The 17963-nt window shown below is 59.6% G+C and overlaps 2 protein-coding genes across 6 annotated transcripts; one reads left to right on the forward strand and one right to left on the reverse strand.

The window, feature by feature from the left end:
• Positions 1-335: 335 nt before the first annotated feature.
• Positions 336-6445, forward strand: LOC133057754 (uncharacterized). 5 transcript variants are annotated; one of them, XM_061144661.1, is made up of 8 exons: positions 494-633; positions 775-1110; positions 2195-2278; positions 2988-3076; positions 3525-3710; positions 4373-4510; positions 4727-4919; positions 5647-6444. In XM_061144661.1, the coding sequence occupies exons 2-8, from the start codon at positions 1050-1052 to the stop codon at positions 6153-6155; spliced, it is 1260 nt and encodes a 419-aa protein (XP_061000644.1). In that variant the 5' UTR covers positions 494-633; positions 775-1049; the 3' UTR covers positions 6156-6444. The 5 variants fall into 5 exon arrangements, with proteins under 5 accessions (XP_061000642.1, XP_061000645.1, XP_061000644.1 ...); XM_061144663.1 differs by having other exon boundaries at positions 775-969; positions 5647-6442; XM_061144659.1 differs by lacking the exon at positions 775-1110 and having other exon boundaries at positions 336-633; positions 5647-6440.
• Positions 6446-9085: 2640 nt separating this feature from the next.
• Positions 9086-16132, reverse strand: TMEM235 (transmembrane protein 235). The gene is made up of 5 exons (XM_061141268.1): positions 16053-16132; positions 15547-15807; positions 14097-14177; positions 13426-13563; positions 9086-10419 (listed from the first exon to the last, which is right to left on the reverse strand). Exons 2-5 carry the CDS (start codon positions 15722-15724, stop codon positions 10178-10180), a joined length of 639 nt encoding a protein of 212 aa, XP_060997251.1. The 5' UTR covers positions 15725-15807; positions 16053-16132; the 3' UTR covers positions 9086-10177.
• Positions 16133-17963: the final 1831 nt, after the last annotated feature.

The raw sequence follows: 17963 nt of genomic DNA on the forward strand, positions 1-17963 counted from the left end.
CGTCTCAGTTTCCCCATCTGTAAAATGGGGTGAAAATAACACTTGTCAACTGAGAACTCTTGGGAGGCTTAACTGCTTTAACACTTGTAAGGTGTCTGGGACAGTCCTGGACACACGGTAAAAGGCACATGAGCGTCTCTCTATAAAAACTTGCCTGGCCTTTGTTTCTTCATGAGTAAGCGCAACCCTTCCTCTCTCTCCCTCAGCCCAAGTTCGCTCGGAGCCGAACGCGGCGAAAGCAGAACTACGACTCCCAGGATGCCTCGGGAGTGTGCTCAGTGTCCGCCGCGACGAAAGCTGAACTACAACTCCCAGCATGCCGCGGGGGCCCTCCGGCCAGCCCAGGTCATTCGCGGCCGAAGTCTGGAAATCCTGCCGCTCCGATCCAGCCGAGGAATATCGGGGCTAGGGGGTCCGGCACTATCCCCGCCATGCTCCGCAGACTGGCCCGGGCCGCGACCCCGCGGCACCGGGTCTTCTGGGCGCGGAGGTCTGGGAGCCTGGCGGAGGTTCCGACGTACGTGGTGGACCTGCGCAGCGACACGGTGACCAAGCCCGGGCCGGCCATGAGGCGCGCCATGGCCGAGGCCGTCGTGGGGGACGACGACTACGGCGAGGACCCCACCGTCCGCGGTGAGCCCGGCGTGCAGGCCGGAGCCGGGGGTCCTCGCGGTGACCCCAGGGCGCTGTCCGTGGTGCTGGTGGGAGCGGAGGCCCGGGGTTCGGGGTGGCGGCTCAGCTGCAGGCCGTTCATTGCGCTCGGTTCCCTTGCAGCTCAGTCTGACACATCACTCGAGAACCTGTTAGAAATGCAGAGTCTCGGGTCCCACACCGGACCTTCGGAGCCAGAATCTGCAAGTTAACAGGATCGCCGGGTGGTTTGTGTGATCACTGAAGTGCGGCCCCACGACATGATGAGAACCGGTGTTATCTCATCTTGCAGAGGAGGGCTTTGAGAAGCTAAGCCAGGTGCTCAAAAGCAGGACTCGAATTCAGGTCTTCTCACTCCGGAACCCTTGGCTATTGTCCTGCACCCACCACCTTCCCACATGAAGACAACAGAAAACCCATCTAGAAAAGGGTTTCTCCACAGGCTGCTCCTCCAGAGGAGTGAGTTCTAGAAACCTCGAAAGTGTTTTCAAGATGGTTGAAAGTTGCTGCCACCCACCCTGGTTTGAGGGTTGTTGCCATAGTGAACCTTTACTATTGCTGGGGTGTGTACAAACCATCAGCTGTGCCAGGGGCAAGTTGTGGGGTTGTGAATTTAGCCCTGAGGGCCTGGATGTGGGGTCAGGTCATGATGGGGCTGATCAAGCATCCAGCAGACACCCACTGTTGGCCTGGAACTTCAAAGATGCTGACCCATTGCTCAGCAGGTAGCCTGATGCATAGACGGTCATCCCCACTGGGTGAGGGAGGTGCTGGGGTTAAAGCATCCACAGAGAGTGCCTTGGGGGCCAGGGGTGGGTGAAAGGAGACATGGGACTCACAGGAAAGGGGGACTTTGTGGAGGAACCTCTTCAAACATGAATGAAATGCTCCACCCCGCGTCCCGGGCAGGGAAGAGAGTGCTGGCTCACCAGGGCAGAAACATAGTGGTGAGAGAGGTGTTCAGGATATGGATGGGCAATGTGGCTGGAGCTGGGGTGTAGGACCGCACCCTTGTTCCTGGAGGGGAGGCAGAGGCCCGATCCCATCAGTCTTGAATGTCATGGCAAAGGAAGGGGAGCTTCAAAGCAGGAGCCGGAAGCCCCGCCCCCTTCCAGCCCCCTAGAGTCTCCTTCTGAGGGCTCCAGTCCTTGTGTTCTGGGAGAGGAAGTCAGCAGAGAAACCACAGGGCCCCACCTGCAAAGGACTGATGGGAAAGGAAGTCAGACAGGTGTGAGGTCTGGGTGGGACAGGAGGGTTCAAACCACAGAGTTTCATTGGGGGGGGGGGGGTGGAGAACATGGCCCAGGAGGAGGCGGGGGGGGGGCATCAGAGGGTTGACTGAGGGGCCCCTGAACCCAGATGTGCAGCCACCAAGACCGCAGACTGCAGCTGGAAGACTGGGGCTGGCTCCCGACTGGCCACTCACCACAGCCTTGGGCAAGATGTCCTTATCCGGACAAGGGGCTCAAGGAGTGAGTTAGGAGAGGACTTTGAAAAGTGCCATTGTTAATGGGGCCCCAACCCCCATCCCTTCCTGCTTCAGAGCTGCAGGCCACGGCTGCGGAGCTGCTTGGGGTGGAGCAGACCCTGTTCGTGCCCACAAACACCATGGCCAACCTCATCTCTGGTGAGCGTGGGGCGACCTCCACTTGCCCTCCAGGCCCTCCTTCCCCACTTCTCCCTTTTGTGGTGGGGGCTGTGACAACATCAGTGGGGCTCTGAGCCATCTGGAACCCGTAGCCACACCCTTCTCTCACCCCTTCCTGCCTGAGGGTCTTGCCCCCAACCTCGAATGGTGACTTCCCTGCAGGCTGCCACACCTTTGTAAATTGCCTCTTTATCAAGCAGTCCGGTTTCCCAGTGGGTGCCCTCTGTTTCCTGCTGGCGCCTGACTGATGCTGTGCCCTGGGCTGCTGGGCCCTCACAGGGGAGCATTGTGGCTGGCCTCCCCTTGCAGGAGGTACTCTGCAGGGGGGCTGCAGAGAATGGAGGGGGGGGTGGGTACAGAGTGTGCAGGGCCCAATGACCCACAGGTCTAGACTTGTGCACTTGGTAGGATGCTTTCCAGCACATGGCAGGAAGGTGTCTTAAAGGGGCGCTCTCTCCTAATTGGCATAAGGCACTTGGGAGCTGGCGGTGGCCCTGAGGGTCAAGCCTGGCTGAGCTGGATGGGGACAGACGGGGGGAGGACATGGCCCAGGAGGAGGTGGGGTGCAGAGGGTTGACTGAGGGCCCCCTGGACCCGCATGTGCGGCCACCGAGACCACAGGCTGCAGCTGGCAGATGCAGTCTGCCAGCACTTGATCCCAACACTGCCCCCACCCCATCTGCCTTAGTGATGTGTCACTGCCGGCGCCGGGGCTCCCAGCTCCTCCTGGGGCAGGAATGCCACCTCCATGTCTATGAGCAGGGCGGGGTGGCTCAGGTAAGCACCCAGCACCTCTCACCCTGGGGCCAGCACAGGATGCTCAACAGCTGTGGTGGGAACCTGTTTCCCTGGCACGGGGCTGGGACCTGCAGAGGGAAAAGTGTCTGGGACGGTGGCCTCTCTGGGGGAGGCCGGAAGGAGAGCCATTCCCCGATTGACCACACAGGGGCAGGCTGGGCTCAGTCCGGCAGCCTGTATGCTGGCTGCACTCGGCACCCTGCTGCCCCCTAGTGGGCACTCAGCGCACCGGCCGCTCAGGCCGGAGGGACAGCAAACATGGTGTCTTCCACCCTCCCCCACCTTCGCTGGGAAGTCTGTGCCCAGGTCCATAGCTCAGGCGGAAGCCTCCACGGCCCAGAGCTGGGGAAGAGCAGACAAGACAGGGGTAGGAGGTACCGTTGGACCCCTGGACCTAATCCTCTGCCCCTCTACCCCACACCTGCAGATCGCAGGGGTGCACTCCCACCCCCTCCGAGACCTGCCCTACGGCACCCTGGACCTGACTGAGCTGGAGAGGCTGGTCACACGGAGCCTTGGGAGCCCCTACCACCTGGTCTGTGAGCTCATTTGCCTGGAGAACACCCACAGCAGCTCGGGGGGCCGGGTCCTCCCCTTGGAATACCTACGCCAGGTAGGCCCAGCCCCACCACTAGCCAGCTACTGGCTTCCTGTCCCCTGGGTCCCCTGCTGGGGTTTAGTCTCCTCTGATACATGTCTGGGTGCCCATCAGTGGCCAGAACTACTCTGGGAGACACGGGTGTGATTCTAGGTGCAGCTGCAAAGAGAATGCTGGCCCAGTGTAGAGTCCCCAGGGCCCCAACCTTCCTCCAAAGAGCAGAGACCCGCCCTTTGGAGTGAGTCCCCAGGCAGCACCAGCTTGGCCAGGTCTTACAGCCAGTGTGCGAGGGCTGAACGCTGCCACGCTCCCCGCGAGAACCTGAGGGCCAGCTTGCCCCTGCAGACCTATTCCTCACCTGGGAAACAGGGCTGAGGGCTCCCCTCCAATGGGGCTGTGGCACTGCTTAGACAGGATGAGGTTTTCGAGGCCTGGCCTACAGTGAACCCACCATGAACAGAAGATAAAGCCCTTATTGTTGAACCCCTTTCACAGAGGACAGCCCAGGCCCAGACCCAGAGTGACTACTCGGGTTCCAAATGGCCAAGCTGGTCACCAACCACGCAGACCCCTTGTGCTTCCTCCAGGACCAAGCCCAGTGACTCTCTAGAGACCTTTTGGAGACCCATCCTCCCCCCAGCGCAGCCCCTCTGACCCCACCTGCATCTTGCCCACAGGTGCACTTGCTGGCCCGAAGCCATGGGGTCCGTGTCCACCTGGACGGGGCGCGGTTGATGAATGCCGCGGTGGCTCTGGGCGTGCCCCCAGCCCGCATCGTGGAGCACTGTGACTCTGTGTCTCTCTGTTTTTCCAAGGTAGGGAAGCTACAGGAGGGTGGAGGTGCCCACCGCAGGAGGCTGAGCTGTGTCCTGGGGCTCCTGGGCAGGCAGCTACTCACCCTGGGTCCTCTAACCCCCTCCCCTAACAAGGCCACAGTGTCTGCCCCACCACATCCCTCTTGCCCCCTCCAGAGCCCCGAGAACAGAGATGCACACCATGGGCAGGTGGGCAGGCCTCCTCTCTTCCTTCAGGGCCTTGGTGCACCAGTGGGGGCCCTGGTTGGGGGATCCAAGGACTTCATTGAAGAAGCCTGGCGCCTCCGGAAAGCCCTGGGTGGAGGGATGCGCCAGGCGGGGGTGCTGGCCGCAGCTGCCCTGGTGGGACTGGCTGACTCCGAGGAGATGCTGCAGAGGGACCACCAGAACGCCCAGAGATTTGCCAAAGGTGCCTGGACACCCCACCACTTCCCTTTGGCCCCAGGGTGGTGCCTTGCGGGTCCCCTGTAGCAGGGCCCAAGTCCCCAGCAGGTGTGCATTCCTCCAATTCAAGTGAAGGTCAGCAACCGAACCAGGAGGGGTGGGATCCAGGGAGCTTGAGGGCTTTACCAGACCACACCCCATGCAGGGCCTGGACTAGCAGGCACCCAGTGGGGTTCAGTAATTCTCAGCAGGATCCAGCAGAATGTAGCCTTTAACCTAGGTTGAGTCCTCACAGCAACCCCACAATGTCTCCACTTTACAGATGAGGAAACCGAGAGGTTAATTGATTTGTCTAAAGAAAGTGTTAGTCACTCAGTTTTATCTCTTTGCAAGCCCACCAGAAATGTAGCCCACCAGGCTCCTCTGTCCATGTGATTCTCCAGGCAAGAATACTGGAGTGGGTTGCCATTCGCTTCTCCAGGGGATCTTCCCAACTCAGAGATCGAACCGGAGTCTCTCACACTGCAGGCAGATTTTTTACCATCTGAGCCACCACTAATGTGTCCAAGGTCACAGCTAAAAAGTTGCAGGGCCAAGTCTGCCCAGGTCAGGACTAAGGCTCCCTCCTTTCTTCCCACCATGGCTGGGCTGCCCTCTGCCTTTCCTGGGTGACAAGGCAGGGGTCGTAGGGGTAGCCGTAGAGTCCTGGGGTTGGGCTCAACTCACCGCAGGACTTGGGCCCAGGGCTCCAGGAACTGGCGTCCCGCGTCTGCTCCGTGGATCCCACCGCCGTGGAGACCAACATGGTGATGGTGAGAGTGGACGGGCTGCCGCCCGAGGAGCTGTGCCGGCGCCTGCAGGCCGTGAGCGCGGACGAGGCGGCCCAGACCGGCCGCGCGGTGCGCGTGCTGGTCTTCCCCTGGACGGAGCGGTCGGTGCGCGCCGTGTGGCACCGGGACGTCTCCGCGCAGGACACAGAGCTGGCGCTGGGAAAGTGGGCGTTCGTGCTGAGGACCCTCCGCCTTGGCCAGGATGGACGGAGCTGACGAGGGCCGGTGTCTCCAGCGAGCCGGCGGAAGGAGAGGCAGTAAAACCCCACCCCCGTCCTCTGCTGGTCTCCTGGGACCCCCTCACTCCCGTCACACGCGGGGTGATGCCTTCCACCTGTTCATTCAGCAGACCCCACGTGCTGCTGTGTCTGGGATGGGGGCCCAAGCTTGCTGGGACAGATGGGACACCCGCCACAGCCCGGGGGGCATGAGAGCATTTCGGGGACCAGCAGGAGGAAGAACGAGAGGACACAGAAAGGGACACCGGCGTCGGGTGGCCTGGTGGGGGGCTGGGGCTTCACCTTGCAATCGTCTGACTTTTTAAACAATAAGTTTCTTTTTGCTTACAAATTAATGTCATTACTGCACATAATTTGGGACTGGATCTCCTTTCTAGCGACTCCTGGGGTGATTTAGACTCGGTGGTTAAGACCACCCTCCTCTGAGTCCCTCTGCTGTCCACCTGAAACTACCACATTGTTAATTGGCTACATGCCAATATAAAATAAAAAGAATATATCTATACCACGCTTCTGCTGAAGTTAACCAGAACACCTGGACAAAATATACTTTTGAAAACCACCTAAGAATAATCACTATTACTATTTTTTTTTTTTGCATATTTCATTCTGGATATATATGTATGTATGCATACATTTATATGAATCTGGATTTTTTAAAATAGGGGAGATAGACCGTCACATCAGTGCTTTCAGTTCAGTTCAGTCGCTCAGTCATGTCCGACTCTTTGTGACCCCATGAATTGCAGCACGCCAGGCCTCCCTGTCCATCACCAACTCCTGGAGTTTACTCAAACTCATGTCCATCAAGTCGATGATGCCATCCAGCCATCTCATCTTCTGTCGTCCCCTTCTCCTCCTGCCCTCAACCTCTCCCAGCATCAGGGTCTTTTCCAATGAGTCAACTCTTCTCATGAGGTGACCAAAGTATTAGAGTTTCAGCTTCAGCATCAGTCCTTCCAATGAACACCCAGGACTGATCTCCTTTAGGATGGACTGGTTGGATCTCCTTGCAGTCCAAGGGACTCTCAAGAGTCTTCTCCAACACCATAGTTCAAAAGCATCAATTTTTCGGCGCTCAGCTTTCCTCACAGTCCAACTCTCACATCCATACATGACCACTGGAAAAACCATAGCCTTCATTAGATGGACCTTTGTTGGCAAAGTAATGTATCTTTTTTTTTTTTTTTTTTGGTCTCTGCTTTTTAATATGCTATCTAGGTTGGTCATAACTTTCCTTCCAAGGAGTAAGCGTCTTTTAATTTCATGGCTGCAATCACCATCTGCAGTGATTTTGGAGCCCCAAAAAATTAAGTCTGGCACTGTTTCCCTATCTATTTCCCATGAAGTGATGGGACCAGGTGCCATGATCTTAGTTTTCTGAATGTTGAGCTTTAAGCCAACTTTTTCACTCTCCTCTTTCACTTTCATCAAGAGGCTTTTTAGTTCCTCTTCACTTCTGCCATAAGGGTGGTGTCATCTGCATATACATCAGTGCTTTAGTAAACCCTTAATAGGAATCGTAGGAGGAGGAATAGCTTTGTGAGTGTAGAGGATACTTCAGTTTAAGAACGTCGTTTTAGCCCGGAGTAGTTAGAAGCTGCCAGAAGCAGAAGCATAGGCATGGTGCTTAGGAGAGGACCTGGACTGGAGGCACGGAGGTGAGTCTGAGCCACAGGAGAAGAGGCATCCGTGGTGGGCCAAGAAAGCCTGTAGCTGAGGACTGCCCTTCTTTGCCTCCCTCACTTATTTTTATTTATTTATTTTTGGCCATACTGCGTGGCATGTGGGATCTTAGTTCCCCGTGCCCCCTGCAGTAGAAGCTTGGAGTCTTAATCACTGGACCATCAGGGAAGTCCCTGCCTCCCTCCTTAGAAGAATCTAGATCTGTCTATACTCTGGGAAATGCAGCATCCAGGACTCCCCAAGGCCCCAGAATCACTCTCCTGTGTGAGAAGGTGACAATAACAGAGAAGGCAAAGAAAACCAGCAACTCTAAACCTCCGCAGTGTCTCCTGCCTTGCCCTGCCCTGCCCCGCCCTGTAAATATGTACTGTAATAGTAATCACCTGAACTGAGGTGGAGTTAGTCGCTAAGTCCTGTCCGACTCTTGCCACCCCATGGACTGCAGCCTGCCAGGCTCCTCTGTCCATGGGATTCTCCAGGCAAGAATACTGGAGTAGGTTGCCATCCATTGCTTGGTAACAAATTACTCCCCCTCAGCGATAATCCTTTTATTATCGTCGGGTTTCTGTGGTCCAGGAATTAGGGAGAGGAGTTCCGGGAGCGTCTCAGGAAGCCGCAGTGGAGACTGCACTAGGACCAGGGCCAGTGTGAAGCACCCACTGTGGACTTTGGCCAAGCCGAGACTGAGGCTCACCTGGGCTGGCCTCTCTGAATCATGGCCAGGTCTGTTCTAGAGAGGGAAGGGGCAAGTGTCCCCACCCACCCTCGTGAGTTCTGGGATCTGAGGTTCACCCGTGTGTGTCTGGTTCACTGTCTGTGCCCAGAGGCCAAGCCTGTCTGCAGAGAGGCCCAGGGTTAAACCCTCACACTGCTGACCCCCAGCTGCTGTGGGAGAGGTCAGGTGAGAGCCTCCCAAGCTGAGAGGACCTGCCCACAAAGCCAGCCCCTGGAACCAACGTGAGGCCCCGGGGGTCCTCCCTGCCTGTGCCAGCCGAAGGTAAGAAAGAGCTCGTCATGTCTGCCAAAGACGACTCTGGATGGACGGACACACAGACCACACACAGGATGTCTCTGGATGGACAGACAGACACACAGACCTGGTGACAGGGTATCCCCTGCACTGTTTGTAAGCCATGGGTATGTATTATCTATTCTGAGAGTTTTTAAGTGAATAAAGGTTTAACTGCACACAGAACAAGCTGATTTATTTATGGACACATTGGCACAATGTTAAATGCTAAAACACAGGAGGTAGGAAGGGAAGCCCGCATTTAACATCCCCTTTCCCACACCCCACCCCCTACTCTTTATCCCTCAGTGGGACTCTCCAAATGGTACCAGCCCCTGATGGCCCCCGAGCTTCCTGTAACCACCCCGCCTCCAGCCATAAAGGGAGACTGGGGGAGGGGAAAGACCAAGGAGGGGAAGGCCACCATGGACCCCCGCACACACCTCAGACTCGAGGGCCCTGAGCCTGAGACCAACGCTGAGCAGGTCTTCAGGTCCTGCCCAGAGTGGAGGGAGCCTCAGCCTTCACAGACCACGGTGACCAGGCATGGGCGGGCTGCCACCTTCCCGTCTGTCTGGCCCTTAGAGGCACACTGGGCCTGGGTCTGCCTCCATTCCATAAGCCTGCGGCCAAAATTCCAGGCTCTGGCCTCGGCTGCTCCGGGCAGCCGCCCCTCCTGGTAGAGAAGCCCCTCACTCTCCACCCTGGCACGGCTCCCCCACCCCACAGGACTTCCACACCCGCTTGCCCAGGGGCCCACATGGGACCACAGGCATCCCTCTGGGAACTACAGGCGAGGGTGGGGTCTCGGAGCGCCGGCCCCAGGACAAGGACAGAGACCTGAAAACAAGGGGGGCAGAGGTGTGCCCAACCCCCCTCTGCTCCCCCTGCACCCGGAAATCCAAGAGGCCCCCGGTCCTCAGTCCCCTCCCCACCAACAGCTGCCCTGGGGAGGGGCGGGGGGAGGACAGACACGGCACGAAGGCCTGGTGAGGGCCTGGCACGGAGTGTTTGATGGATATCTGCTTCTCTCTAGACTGCCCCTCCGAGGACTGGGGCAGCTTTTCCGCCTGACACAGGTCCCTAGGACTGGAGGCAGCTGTGGCCCACCAGGATGGGTGGGGAGGGGCGGGCGCAGGCCACAGCCTCGAGAGGCAAGGGGACCCACTGGGCAGCCAGGAGCCTGCAGCGCCCTGCCCCCTCGACCACCACAGCCATCGTCCCTGGTCCCTTTGCTCCCACTTTCTGGGTCTCACCTTTCTCACCTCTAAGAAGAGGCTAAACCAGTTAGTCCTTGAAGGCACAATGGGCAGGGGAGTCCCCCAAACATCAAGCAACAGGAGCCTAGATGCTCAGCTCTACCCGCCCCCCTGCTCCCAGTGAGGTCTCCAGCCCGGCCGTCAGAACAGGGCTCCCAGCCTCCTTCCCGTGGCCTCTCAGGGCCAGGCTCGGCAGCCCCAAACCCCAGGAGGTGCAAAGGGAAATGGAGCCCCTCTCCCCCCACCTGCCTGCCTGGGACTCAGATGACCACAGAGTGCGGGGCGCCCGGCTGCCCGCTCAGGCTGAGGGCTCGGGCCGCTGCGAGCAGGAGGGCGCCGCTGAGTGACTCCGCGGTGCAGGAGCCCCAGGCCAGGGCCAGGGACCAGCCGAAGCTGATGCGGACGTCCTGCACGTGCTGGGGGCCGTACTGGCGGGCCGTCTCTGCGAAGGCCAGCTGTGAGTAGCTGATGTAGATGACGACCCCCGCCAGGGTCAGGGCGCCTGGGGAGGAGATGCAGAGTGGCTGCTCAGTGCCTCTGCCTGCTGAGGGCGCCTGCCCCACCTGGGACCCCGGCACGGTGGTCCTGTAGACATGGCCTCTGCCCATTGGCCTTTGGGAGGATGGAGGCTCCAACTCAGTCCTCAAACCTCAGGGCCTCACCCTACAAAAACCCCTTGCAAACAGCACTACCTACACCCCCAACTCACATAAATGTCCCTGCATACACAGCCCCCTCCCATCGCCCCTGGAGTTACACACACACGCACACACACACAGCCAGTGACCTCTACTGGCAGCCGGGAAGGGTGGGAGGAGCTCTAGAGCTCTGGCCAGACATCCTGAGCCAGGCCCCTGACCTGTACCTCCGGCTCCCTCTTCCTCGCAGTTCCACCCTCCCCACTTCACTGGCCCACAGTCTCCCCTGCTGACCCCAGCTCAGTGTCCCTCTTCCAGAGGCCCTGTCCCCTCCCCAGGTCTGAGTTTCAGGCCCTCCCTTCGGATCCCATGACCCCGTCCGTCCCCAGATGAGGACACCCTCCTCCCTCCAGCCCTGCATCTCTGCAGGAAGAAGACTGGCTTTGAACCTAGTGCGCGGTGACCCTGGAGGGTCGGGGGCAAGCAAAGAGCTGGGCACCGGGACATCTGCCTGTCCACCCAGGCTCAGGGGGACCAGCTCAGAGAGCCACCCTCCATCCCACCACTGCAGGCTGATGTCAGGGCCTGCCCTTGGTGCCAGCTGCAGGGAATGTAGGTGGGGTCCTGAGACCCCCAAAGGCACGTCCTGGGTGCATGGCGCTCCCTCCGGACACTGCCCAGTTAAGGCACGAGGCAGACCTTCAGGACTAGGTCTGCATCTCACTGGGACCCAGAGAAGGGGAAGACCCTGGGCACCCCCACACTGCCTGCCTCTTACTCAGGTCCTCTGGGATTCCTCACTTGACCAAAGATGGGAAGGACGGACTGGCCTCTACCAGCCTAGGGCTGGGTGGAGCCACCACAGAAGTTATGGATTTAATTTTGGGAAGCTGTGAAGCCAAATCAACTGCAAGGCTCTGGGACTGCGGTCAGTGCCCAGTTGGGGAGGGGGTGCTGAACACATCTCTCAGGCTTCTTCGGGGAACTCTGTGCAGCTGAGGCCCCAGAAACAGAGGTGTCTGTCTCAGCCTAGAGTGGTCAGAGCTCCCAGCCAAGTTCCCCCTGTCCCACCCCCACCACCCCCAACCAGGCTGCCCTACCAGCTGAGCACATCTCTTCAAGCCACCAGCTACTTCCGTCCAGCCTGGCTCTGGGCAGGACCCACCACTCTGCCAGAGTAAGCTCCCAAGCTGGACCCCGACCTAGAACACCTGACTCCTCCTGGGGACTGAGGCACCCAGGTCTGGCTCCTGCCAGACCTCTTCTGAACCTCAGACCTCCTGAGATGACTCAGGCCTCTCCCTGGCTGGCTCTGGAGCCTCGAGCTGGGTGATGGCCACGTGGAACTCATCACCCCAGGCTCCATATGCCCCCAGGCCCCTAGCTCAGGGCCCAGCCAGCGGCGACCTAGAACCCTCCAAGTCCCTCCCTCTTCTGCAGTGACAATGGGGGGGGATTGGGGAGATCTGGCCTCACGAAGGTCCCCTTGGTGTGACAGTCCTGACTCCGGGCCCCCAGAGCTGGGTCCCTGGCCCCACTGCAGCCCCCTGGGCAGGCTCCTGACAATGACGTCAGGGGACCTGTTTCTACCAGGAGCCTGCCATGCAAAGAAAGCAGAGGTGCGGCCAGCCCGGGCCTGGCACAGGGGATCAGATGGGGTGTTCCTGGAACCCAGCCCACTGCCTGCCCTCCCTGGAGAAGGGGGAATGACCCTAGCACTGCCTCCAGGCTCTCCCTCTGCCCACTGGCCAGGTACCTTGGTTCCAAGCACAATGCCAAGATTTCCTGTCACCGTCAGGTTTCCTGGTTACAATCCCACCCAATTATTCCTCTCAGTGGCGTCCCAAGTTCCCCTTAATTGGATTTTGGACACACATGGTCTCTGGGGTCAGGCTAGGGCTGATGTTTTGATTCCTCCTGTTCTCATTCTCTGAACCACACACCTAGGCTGCTGGGCCCCCTGGCAGTTGGCACCAACTCCCTCCTGACCAAGGCCTCCCAAAGGGCCCAGCAACCCCTGGAGAGGAAGCAGGCCTGCCCAGGAGGGAGCCCGGGACACTGTGGTCTGGTCCCCCTGCCGCAGCCCTGGCAGGGGAGCCAGCCCAGGATGCCAGATGTGGCTCAGGCCTCGGCCCTGGGCGGGAGGGGCCACTGAGGACTGACCTGAGGAGCCTCCAGCCCACGGTCAATGACGGCCAGCCTTGGGCAGCTGGGGACACCAGGTGGCTGGCTGGGACAGACGGCCCTGAAAGGCAGCGATGGGGATTCCAGGACCAGCTTCCTGCTGAGCTTAGGGAATACTCCAACATCTCAGCAGGAAGTTGGGACCCAGGGCCTGCGTCCGTCGCTGCATCCCTGAGGGAGGGCTTGGCCCAGTGCCTGCAGGCTAGATGAATGTCAGTGTACGCACTGTTACTAGTCAAAGTCCGGATGTGGCACAGTTGGGGTCACTGCCAAGGAACCCAAGGCCCCGTGTCACCCTGTCTAATGCTCAGCCCTGCCTGGGTGATGCCACACCCCCACCCACGTTGCCCCTCACCAGGACGGTCTTGGAAGAAAAGGGGAATGGATGAGGGCTGGTCCCACCCCCCTCATGCAGGTCCAGCAGGGCAGGTTCTGGACTCACCTCGGAGACCCTCGTGCCTCCTGCCCCTGGCAGCTCAACTCAGGCTCCTGACCCCTGTTCCTGGCTCTAGCCCCACATTCAGCATCCGCACCCCTCCAAAGGCCCCAGGGCCACCCAGGGCACCTCACCTGCTGCAGCTCAATCCCCAGGGTGGGCCTAGGCTCAGAGCAGCCAGGGGTTGGGTCAGTGAGACAGGCAGCACCCCACTCCCAGGACCTGTGGCCCCCACAGCCCCCGGACTCACCCCCTAGCAAGAAGTAGCAGCCGGTGAAGAGCAGCAGAGAGATGCTCTGGGCCAGGGAGCTGAGGAGGCCACAGATCCAGCCGCACACAATGAGGACGAGGCTCAGGGGCAGGACCACCAAGACGGCTCGGTGCAACGCTGCCAGGAGAGGGGGTTCAGGGACCAGGCAGGGACCCAGACCGGGCCCCCGAGGGAGGGTCAGCAGAGCACGTCAGAGCTCTGTGTGCCTGGATGTCCTCCTTCGTAGGACACATGGGACTGTCCTGGCCCCAGTCGGAGGAGGAGCTGGACCATCTGATTCCCTGTGATGTCTCCGTGGTAACCACCCGACCCTCCCAGGGGCCGCCCCTGGTCCTGGCACAGGGGCAGCAGACACGTGCCCCTCAACTCACCAGGTGAGAGATGCCCACTGAGTAGATTCATTTGGGAACATAAAAGAGAATCCAGAAGGGGCACAGGGAGGGCAAGACAGGCTGGGGTCCAGTGTCCGTGGTTATAAGCTAACAGCAGAGCCTGGGGGCCGAGGCCAGTCAGAAGTTCTCAAGCAACTATGGAAATGTCCTCTGGGCAACACAGGGTCTAGCTGGAAGCAGTTCTGTGGGTCTAGGAGGAGGGATTCTGAGCCTTGCCTGGAGGTCAAAGAAGGAGGGTGCTCCCACCCCAGCACTCACAGATGAGGCGCTGCACGGAAGTGGAGGCGTCCAGGCTCTCACTGGCAAAGGGGTCGATCAGGGCAATGCAGCTGTTGTGCCCTAAAAAGTAGAAAGAACGCACAGCCTGGTGGGCTGGACATTGCTGGGTATACCCCACCCCCGTGCTTCTCAGAGATGGGTGGCCTGCCGGCTCTCACCACCCTCCACTGGGGCCAAGAACCCTGTCAGTTTCTCCCCTGGAACTCAGAATTGGGGCTAAAATGGGTTTGGAGGGCTCAAGACCTTTCATTTTGTTTATATGATGTGCAAATAATATCTACGTGGAGGCCTGTTGAAAAATTTCAAACACTGCAGAGAGGATGCCCTCAGGGCCCCCTTGGGCCTGCTCACACGTGGAGGCCAGGCTATGCCTGCATGAGAAAGGGGCATGCGATATGGGCGCTCTGGCTCTCACACACTAGGGCACACACACATGCACAGGTCATGGACGCTTGGAGCTTTAGGCTGTCTGTGTCGGAGGGTGTTGAATAAACTGGGCTCTCCTTCCTCCCCGGGAGCTCTGAGGAAGGCACTGTCTCTCTCTCTCTCTCTCACACACACATTTACACATGCTCCCACACATCCATGCCACCCTGGGCATGTCCTGCGCAGGGGAGGCCCCCAGGCTGGTACCAGCTTGGTGAGGCCCCCAGCTGAGGAGCGTGTGGAAGCCCACCCCTCCCTAAACCGGACAGAGCCCTTGCCTCTCTGCACTCAGGTCTGAAGCCACGTGGCACTCCTGTTTTCTGCCCTGTGCCAGGCCAGGGGGTGTGGGGAACAGGGGCCCTACACCACAGCCCTGGCTCTGTCTGACAGGGAGCAGCGACCAGGCCAAGCCCTGGACAGAAACGGGGAAACGACTCCGGGTCACTGGGATGAGGAACCGGGTCTTGCCAGGGCCCCAGCTCCCCAACCCCAGGCTTCCCCACCCCCACCAACTCCCACCTCAGCCCGGGGCCCCTGCAGATGCGTGACAAGCACAGCAGCTGAGCGCCCCGCGTGCCCGTTCCTCCCACCCCGAGTCTCGCGTCTCCAGAGGCCTCATTTTCTCCCTATCTGACCAATGAGGCTGAGGGACAAGGTCCCAGGTCACCCAGAGATGTCCTGCTACCTGCCAACTGATGTGCCATTGCTTGGAACACAAGACCGGCCCCCAGAGGATGAGGCCACAGGCCTGTGGAGGAATCCTGCTCTGGAAAGTTCTTGGGGTCCTTATGGAGCCACCCTAGGCCCCTCGTTTTCACTTCCCACCCTTGGAGGGTGGGAGTTGAGCCCTCCTCCAGCCAGACTGTCACGGAGAGAGATAGGGGTAAGGGGTGCCCCTGAGGGCAGACAGGCGGGGGAGGGGGTGTCTTCTCAGCGGCGGCTGGAGGGGTGCGGCCCCCTGAGTCTGAGGGGAAGGGTCGCGTGGGGGAGGGGCAGCCGGTACCTTCGCAGATGCGCCAGAGCCCCGAGTGGGAGGAGAGCTGCCCGTGCCCGCTGTGGTTGCCGGCGTCCGCCACCTCCAGGAGGTACCAGTAGTCGCTGGCCACGGCGGCGGCCAGCAGCGCGAAGCTGAGCAGCGCGCCCAAGGCAGCGGCCAGGAGCAGCGCGCCCAGCCGGGCCATGCGGTCAGGGTACCAGGACCAGAGCCGAGCGGAGCGGGATGCAGGGGAGCGGAGGGAGCCAGGAGGTGAGGGGCAGCTGGGGGCTGTGGTTTGGGGGGAGCGCAGGAAACCGGGACTTAGGGAGTGGAGAGACCCGAGAGAGTCTCAAGAGAAGGGGTTCAGGGATACTGCGGGAGTAGGTCTAGGGAAGGGGCACGGGGTGGGGTGGGGTGGGGGTGGGCGGGGGTTTGTGGAGCACGGCCGAGGAGGGGGCCCGGGAATGGGGAGCAGGAGCGGCAGGTGGGCTCTTCCGGGTGCGGTGCCCCTCGGGTGCACAAGGAACTCCCACCTGTCTGTGATCGCCAAGCTACCTCCGAGGGGAAAGGAGGAGGAAGCCGGGAGGCACAGCGCTGTGTTCAAATCCCAGCGTCCCTGGCTGTGGGTCCCTGGGCAAACGCCTTAATTTCTCTAAACCTCCGGTTCTTCAGCTCCCAAAAATCCAAGCTGAGGAGGGAGGGTGGGGCCAGAAAAGCTCGGGAGGAGTCTCGGCAGGAAGCCTGAATGGTGGGAGGCAGTTCCGCCACCTCCCCGACCCGCCGCCAGCCGCCACCCCCTACACTGGAGCACTTGGCTGCTGGTCGGCCCAGCGGTGTGGGTCTGAATCAGTCTCCAGGATCAACGACCAGAGGGTCCTAATAAGGTGGGTGGGTTTGTGAGGGGCTACAGAAGGGGGCCTGGCTTCCTATTAGTTCCAATTACTAACGCCCTGTGAGGCAAGGCTAGCCTCTGCCTGTCCGTCACTCACTCACAAACATTAGCAAAGCTTCTCCAAGGACAGGTGGCAGGTGCTGGTGGGCCAGGAGGCAGAGCAGCCACCAAGGGGCCCCCACCTGGGAGCGGGAGGGCTGTCACGGTGAAGCTGCTGGGAGTTCAGCTTTGGGCGACGGGAGGGCCTCCACCCCAGGTCCCTGGACTATCCACTACTGCCCCTTCCACCGATGCAGGGCAAAGATGGGGGTCAGAGGCCTCACTGAGGGCGGTCCTTCTCAGACCATCAGCAGCTTCTCCACTTAGGGTCATCCCAGGGTTTTCATTTCCAGGTGTTTATTTTGGCCCGCCTTTCTCTAGGTTTGCACAATATCATCACAAAGTAGAAGTAGTTCCAACAAAGTTATTGAAATAATCCTTCAGGGGGCATTCGGACACAGTGGCTAGAATCGTCCGGTATCCTGCCGGCCACACGTCTTTCTCACACCACACTCAAGATTGGGTGGGGGCACGAAGTGGGGATACGATGAGGTGATCCTGGCTGTGGCAGTTTCCATACCCTCTTACCTGACAGCCCTGCTCCCAGCCCCTGCCCTGGAAGCTGGGTGCCAGCCGGGGGCCCTCCTCTCTCAGGGGGCACTGGGCCTGGAGGGTAAAAGAATCCAGCAGGCAGACAGAGAAAAGCAGGTGCTTGGGCGCAGCAGCGGTCTACAAAATTGGGGGTGGGGGGAGGGACTGGGGGAGCAGGGGAGAGTGGGGGTGGAGCTGGGAAAGAAGGTAATGACCCAAATGTGACAAAGATGGACACTTCTGTGTGCTTAAGCTACGGTTGAGAGATGGTGTTTTGTTGTTGTTCTTCTAAATATTTGGCTGCATCAGACCTTAGTTGTGGCCCGTGTGATCCTTATGTCACATGGACTCTCAGGCTCAGTCGTTGCTGTCCACTGGCTGCAGACCACACCGGCTTCAGTAACTGCAGGCATAGTTGCTCTGCATCATGTGAGATCTTATCAGTTCTCTGACCAGGGATCAAACCCACGTCCCCTGCATCGCAAGGATTCTTAGCCACTGGACCTCCAGGCAAGTCCCGAGAGACAGTGTTTAGGTAGAACTAGAGGAACCCTGTGGCTGCACACTCCACACCCTTCCTCCCAGTGCCCCGCCTCTCTCCTGAGCTTGTTTGAAAAGGTCTCGTTTGCATCCCCTGTAACACAGAATACTCAGAGCGAGCGTCGGGCGCTGTCTGAGGCCACTGTGACCCCAGAGCCCACCTCTCCGTAGGGGAACAGACATGTATCCCACTCCTGTTGCAGTGTAGATGGCCAGGTGAGCAGTCTACATCCCATCGCTTCAAAGCCCTGGTTCAGGGTTTCAACGCCAGATGTGCCAGTCAGAGTGATTGATTGGACTGTCCCCAGACAATGGCTATCAGTTCTTGAGGGGCTACTCTGATGAATTCTGCCAGTCTACTTCCCTTGAGATGGACCCAAAT

Source organism: Dama dama, chromosome 5 (assembly GCF_033118175.1).
Source record: "Dama dama isolate Ldn47 chromosome 5, ASM3311817v1, whole genome shotgun sequence".
NCBI classification, from domain to species: Eukaryota; Metazoa; Chordata; class Mammalia; order Artiodactyla; family Cervidae; genus Dama; species Dama dama.

Excerpts from the sequence above, each read along its gene's own strand:
- LOC133057754 (XM_061144659.1), top strand. The coding sequence starts at position 432 with ATGCTCCGCAGACTGGCCCGGGCCGCGACCCCGCGGCACCGGGTCTTC. Across the intron at positions 4,511-4,726 it reads TGTCTCTCTGTTTTTCCAAG|GGCCTTGGTGCACCAGTGGG; the intron begins GTAGGGAAGCTA and ends CTCTTCCTTCAG. Across the intron at positions 4,920-5,646 it reads CGCCCAGAGATTTGCCAAAG|GAACTGGCGTCCCGCGTCTG; the intron begins GTGCCTGGACAC and ends CCAGGGCTCCAG.
- TMEM235 (XM_061141268.1), bottom strand. The coding sequence starts at position 15,724 with ATGGCCCGGCTGGGCGCGCTGCTCCTGGCCGCTGCCTTGGGCGCGCTG. Across the intron at positions 14,178-15,546 it reads GCTCTGGCGCATCTGCGAAG|GGCACAACAGCTGCATTGCC; the intron begins GTACCGGCTGCC and ends TCTACTTTTTAG. Across the intron at positions 10,420-13,425 it reads CTGCTACTTCTTGCTAGGGG|GCGCCCTGACCCTGGCGGGG; the intron begins GTGAGTCCGGGG and ends TCTCCTCCCCAG.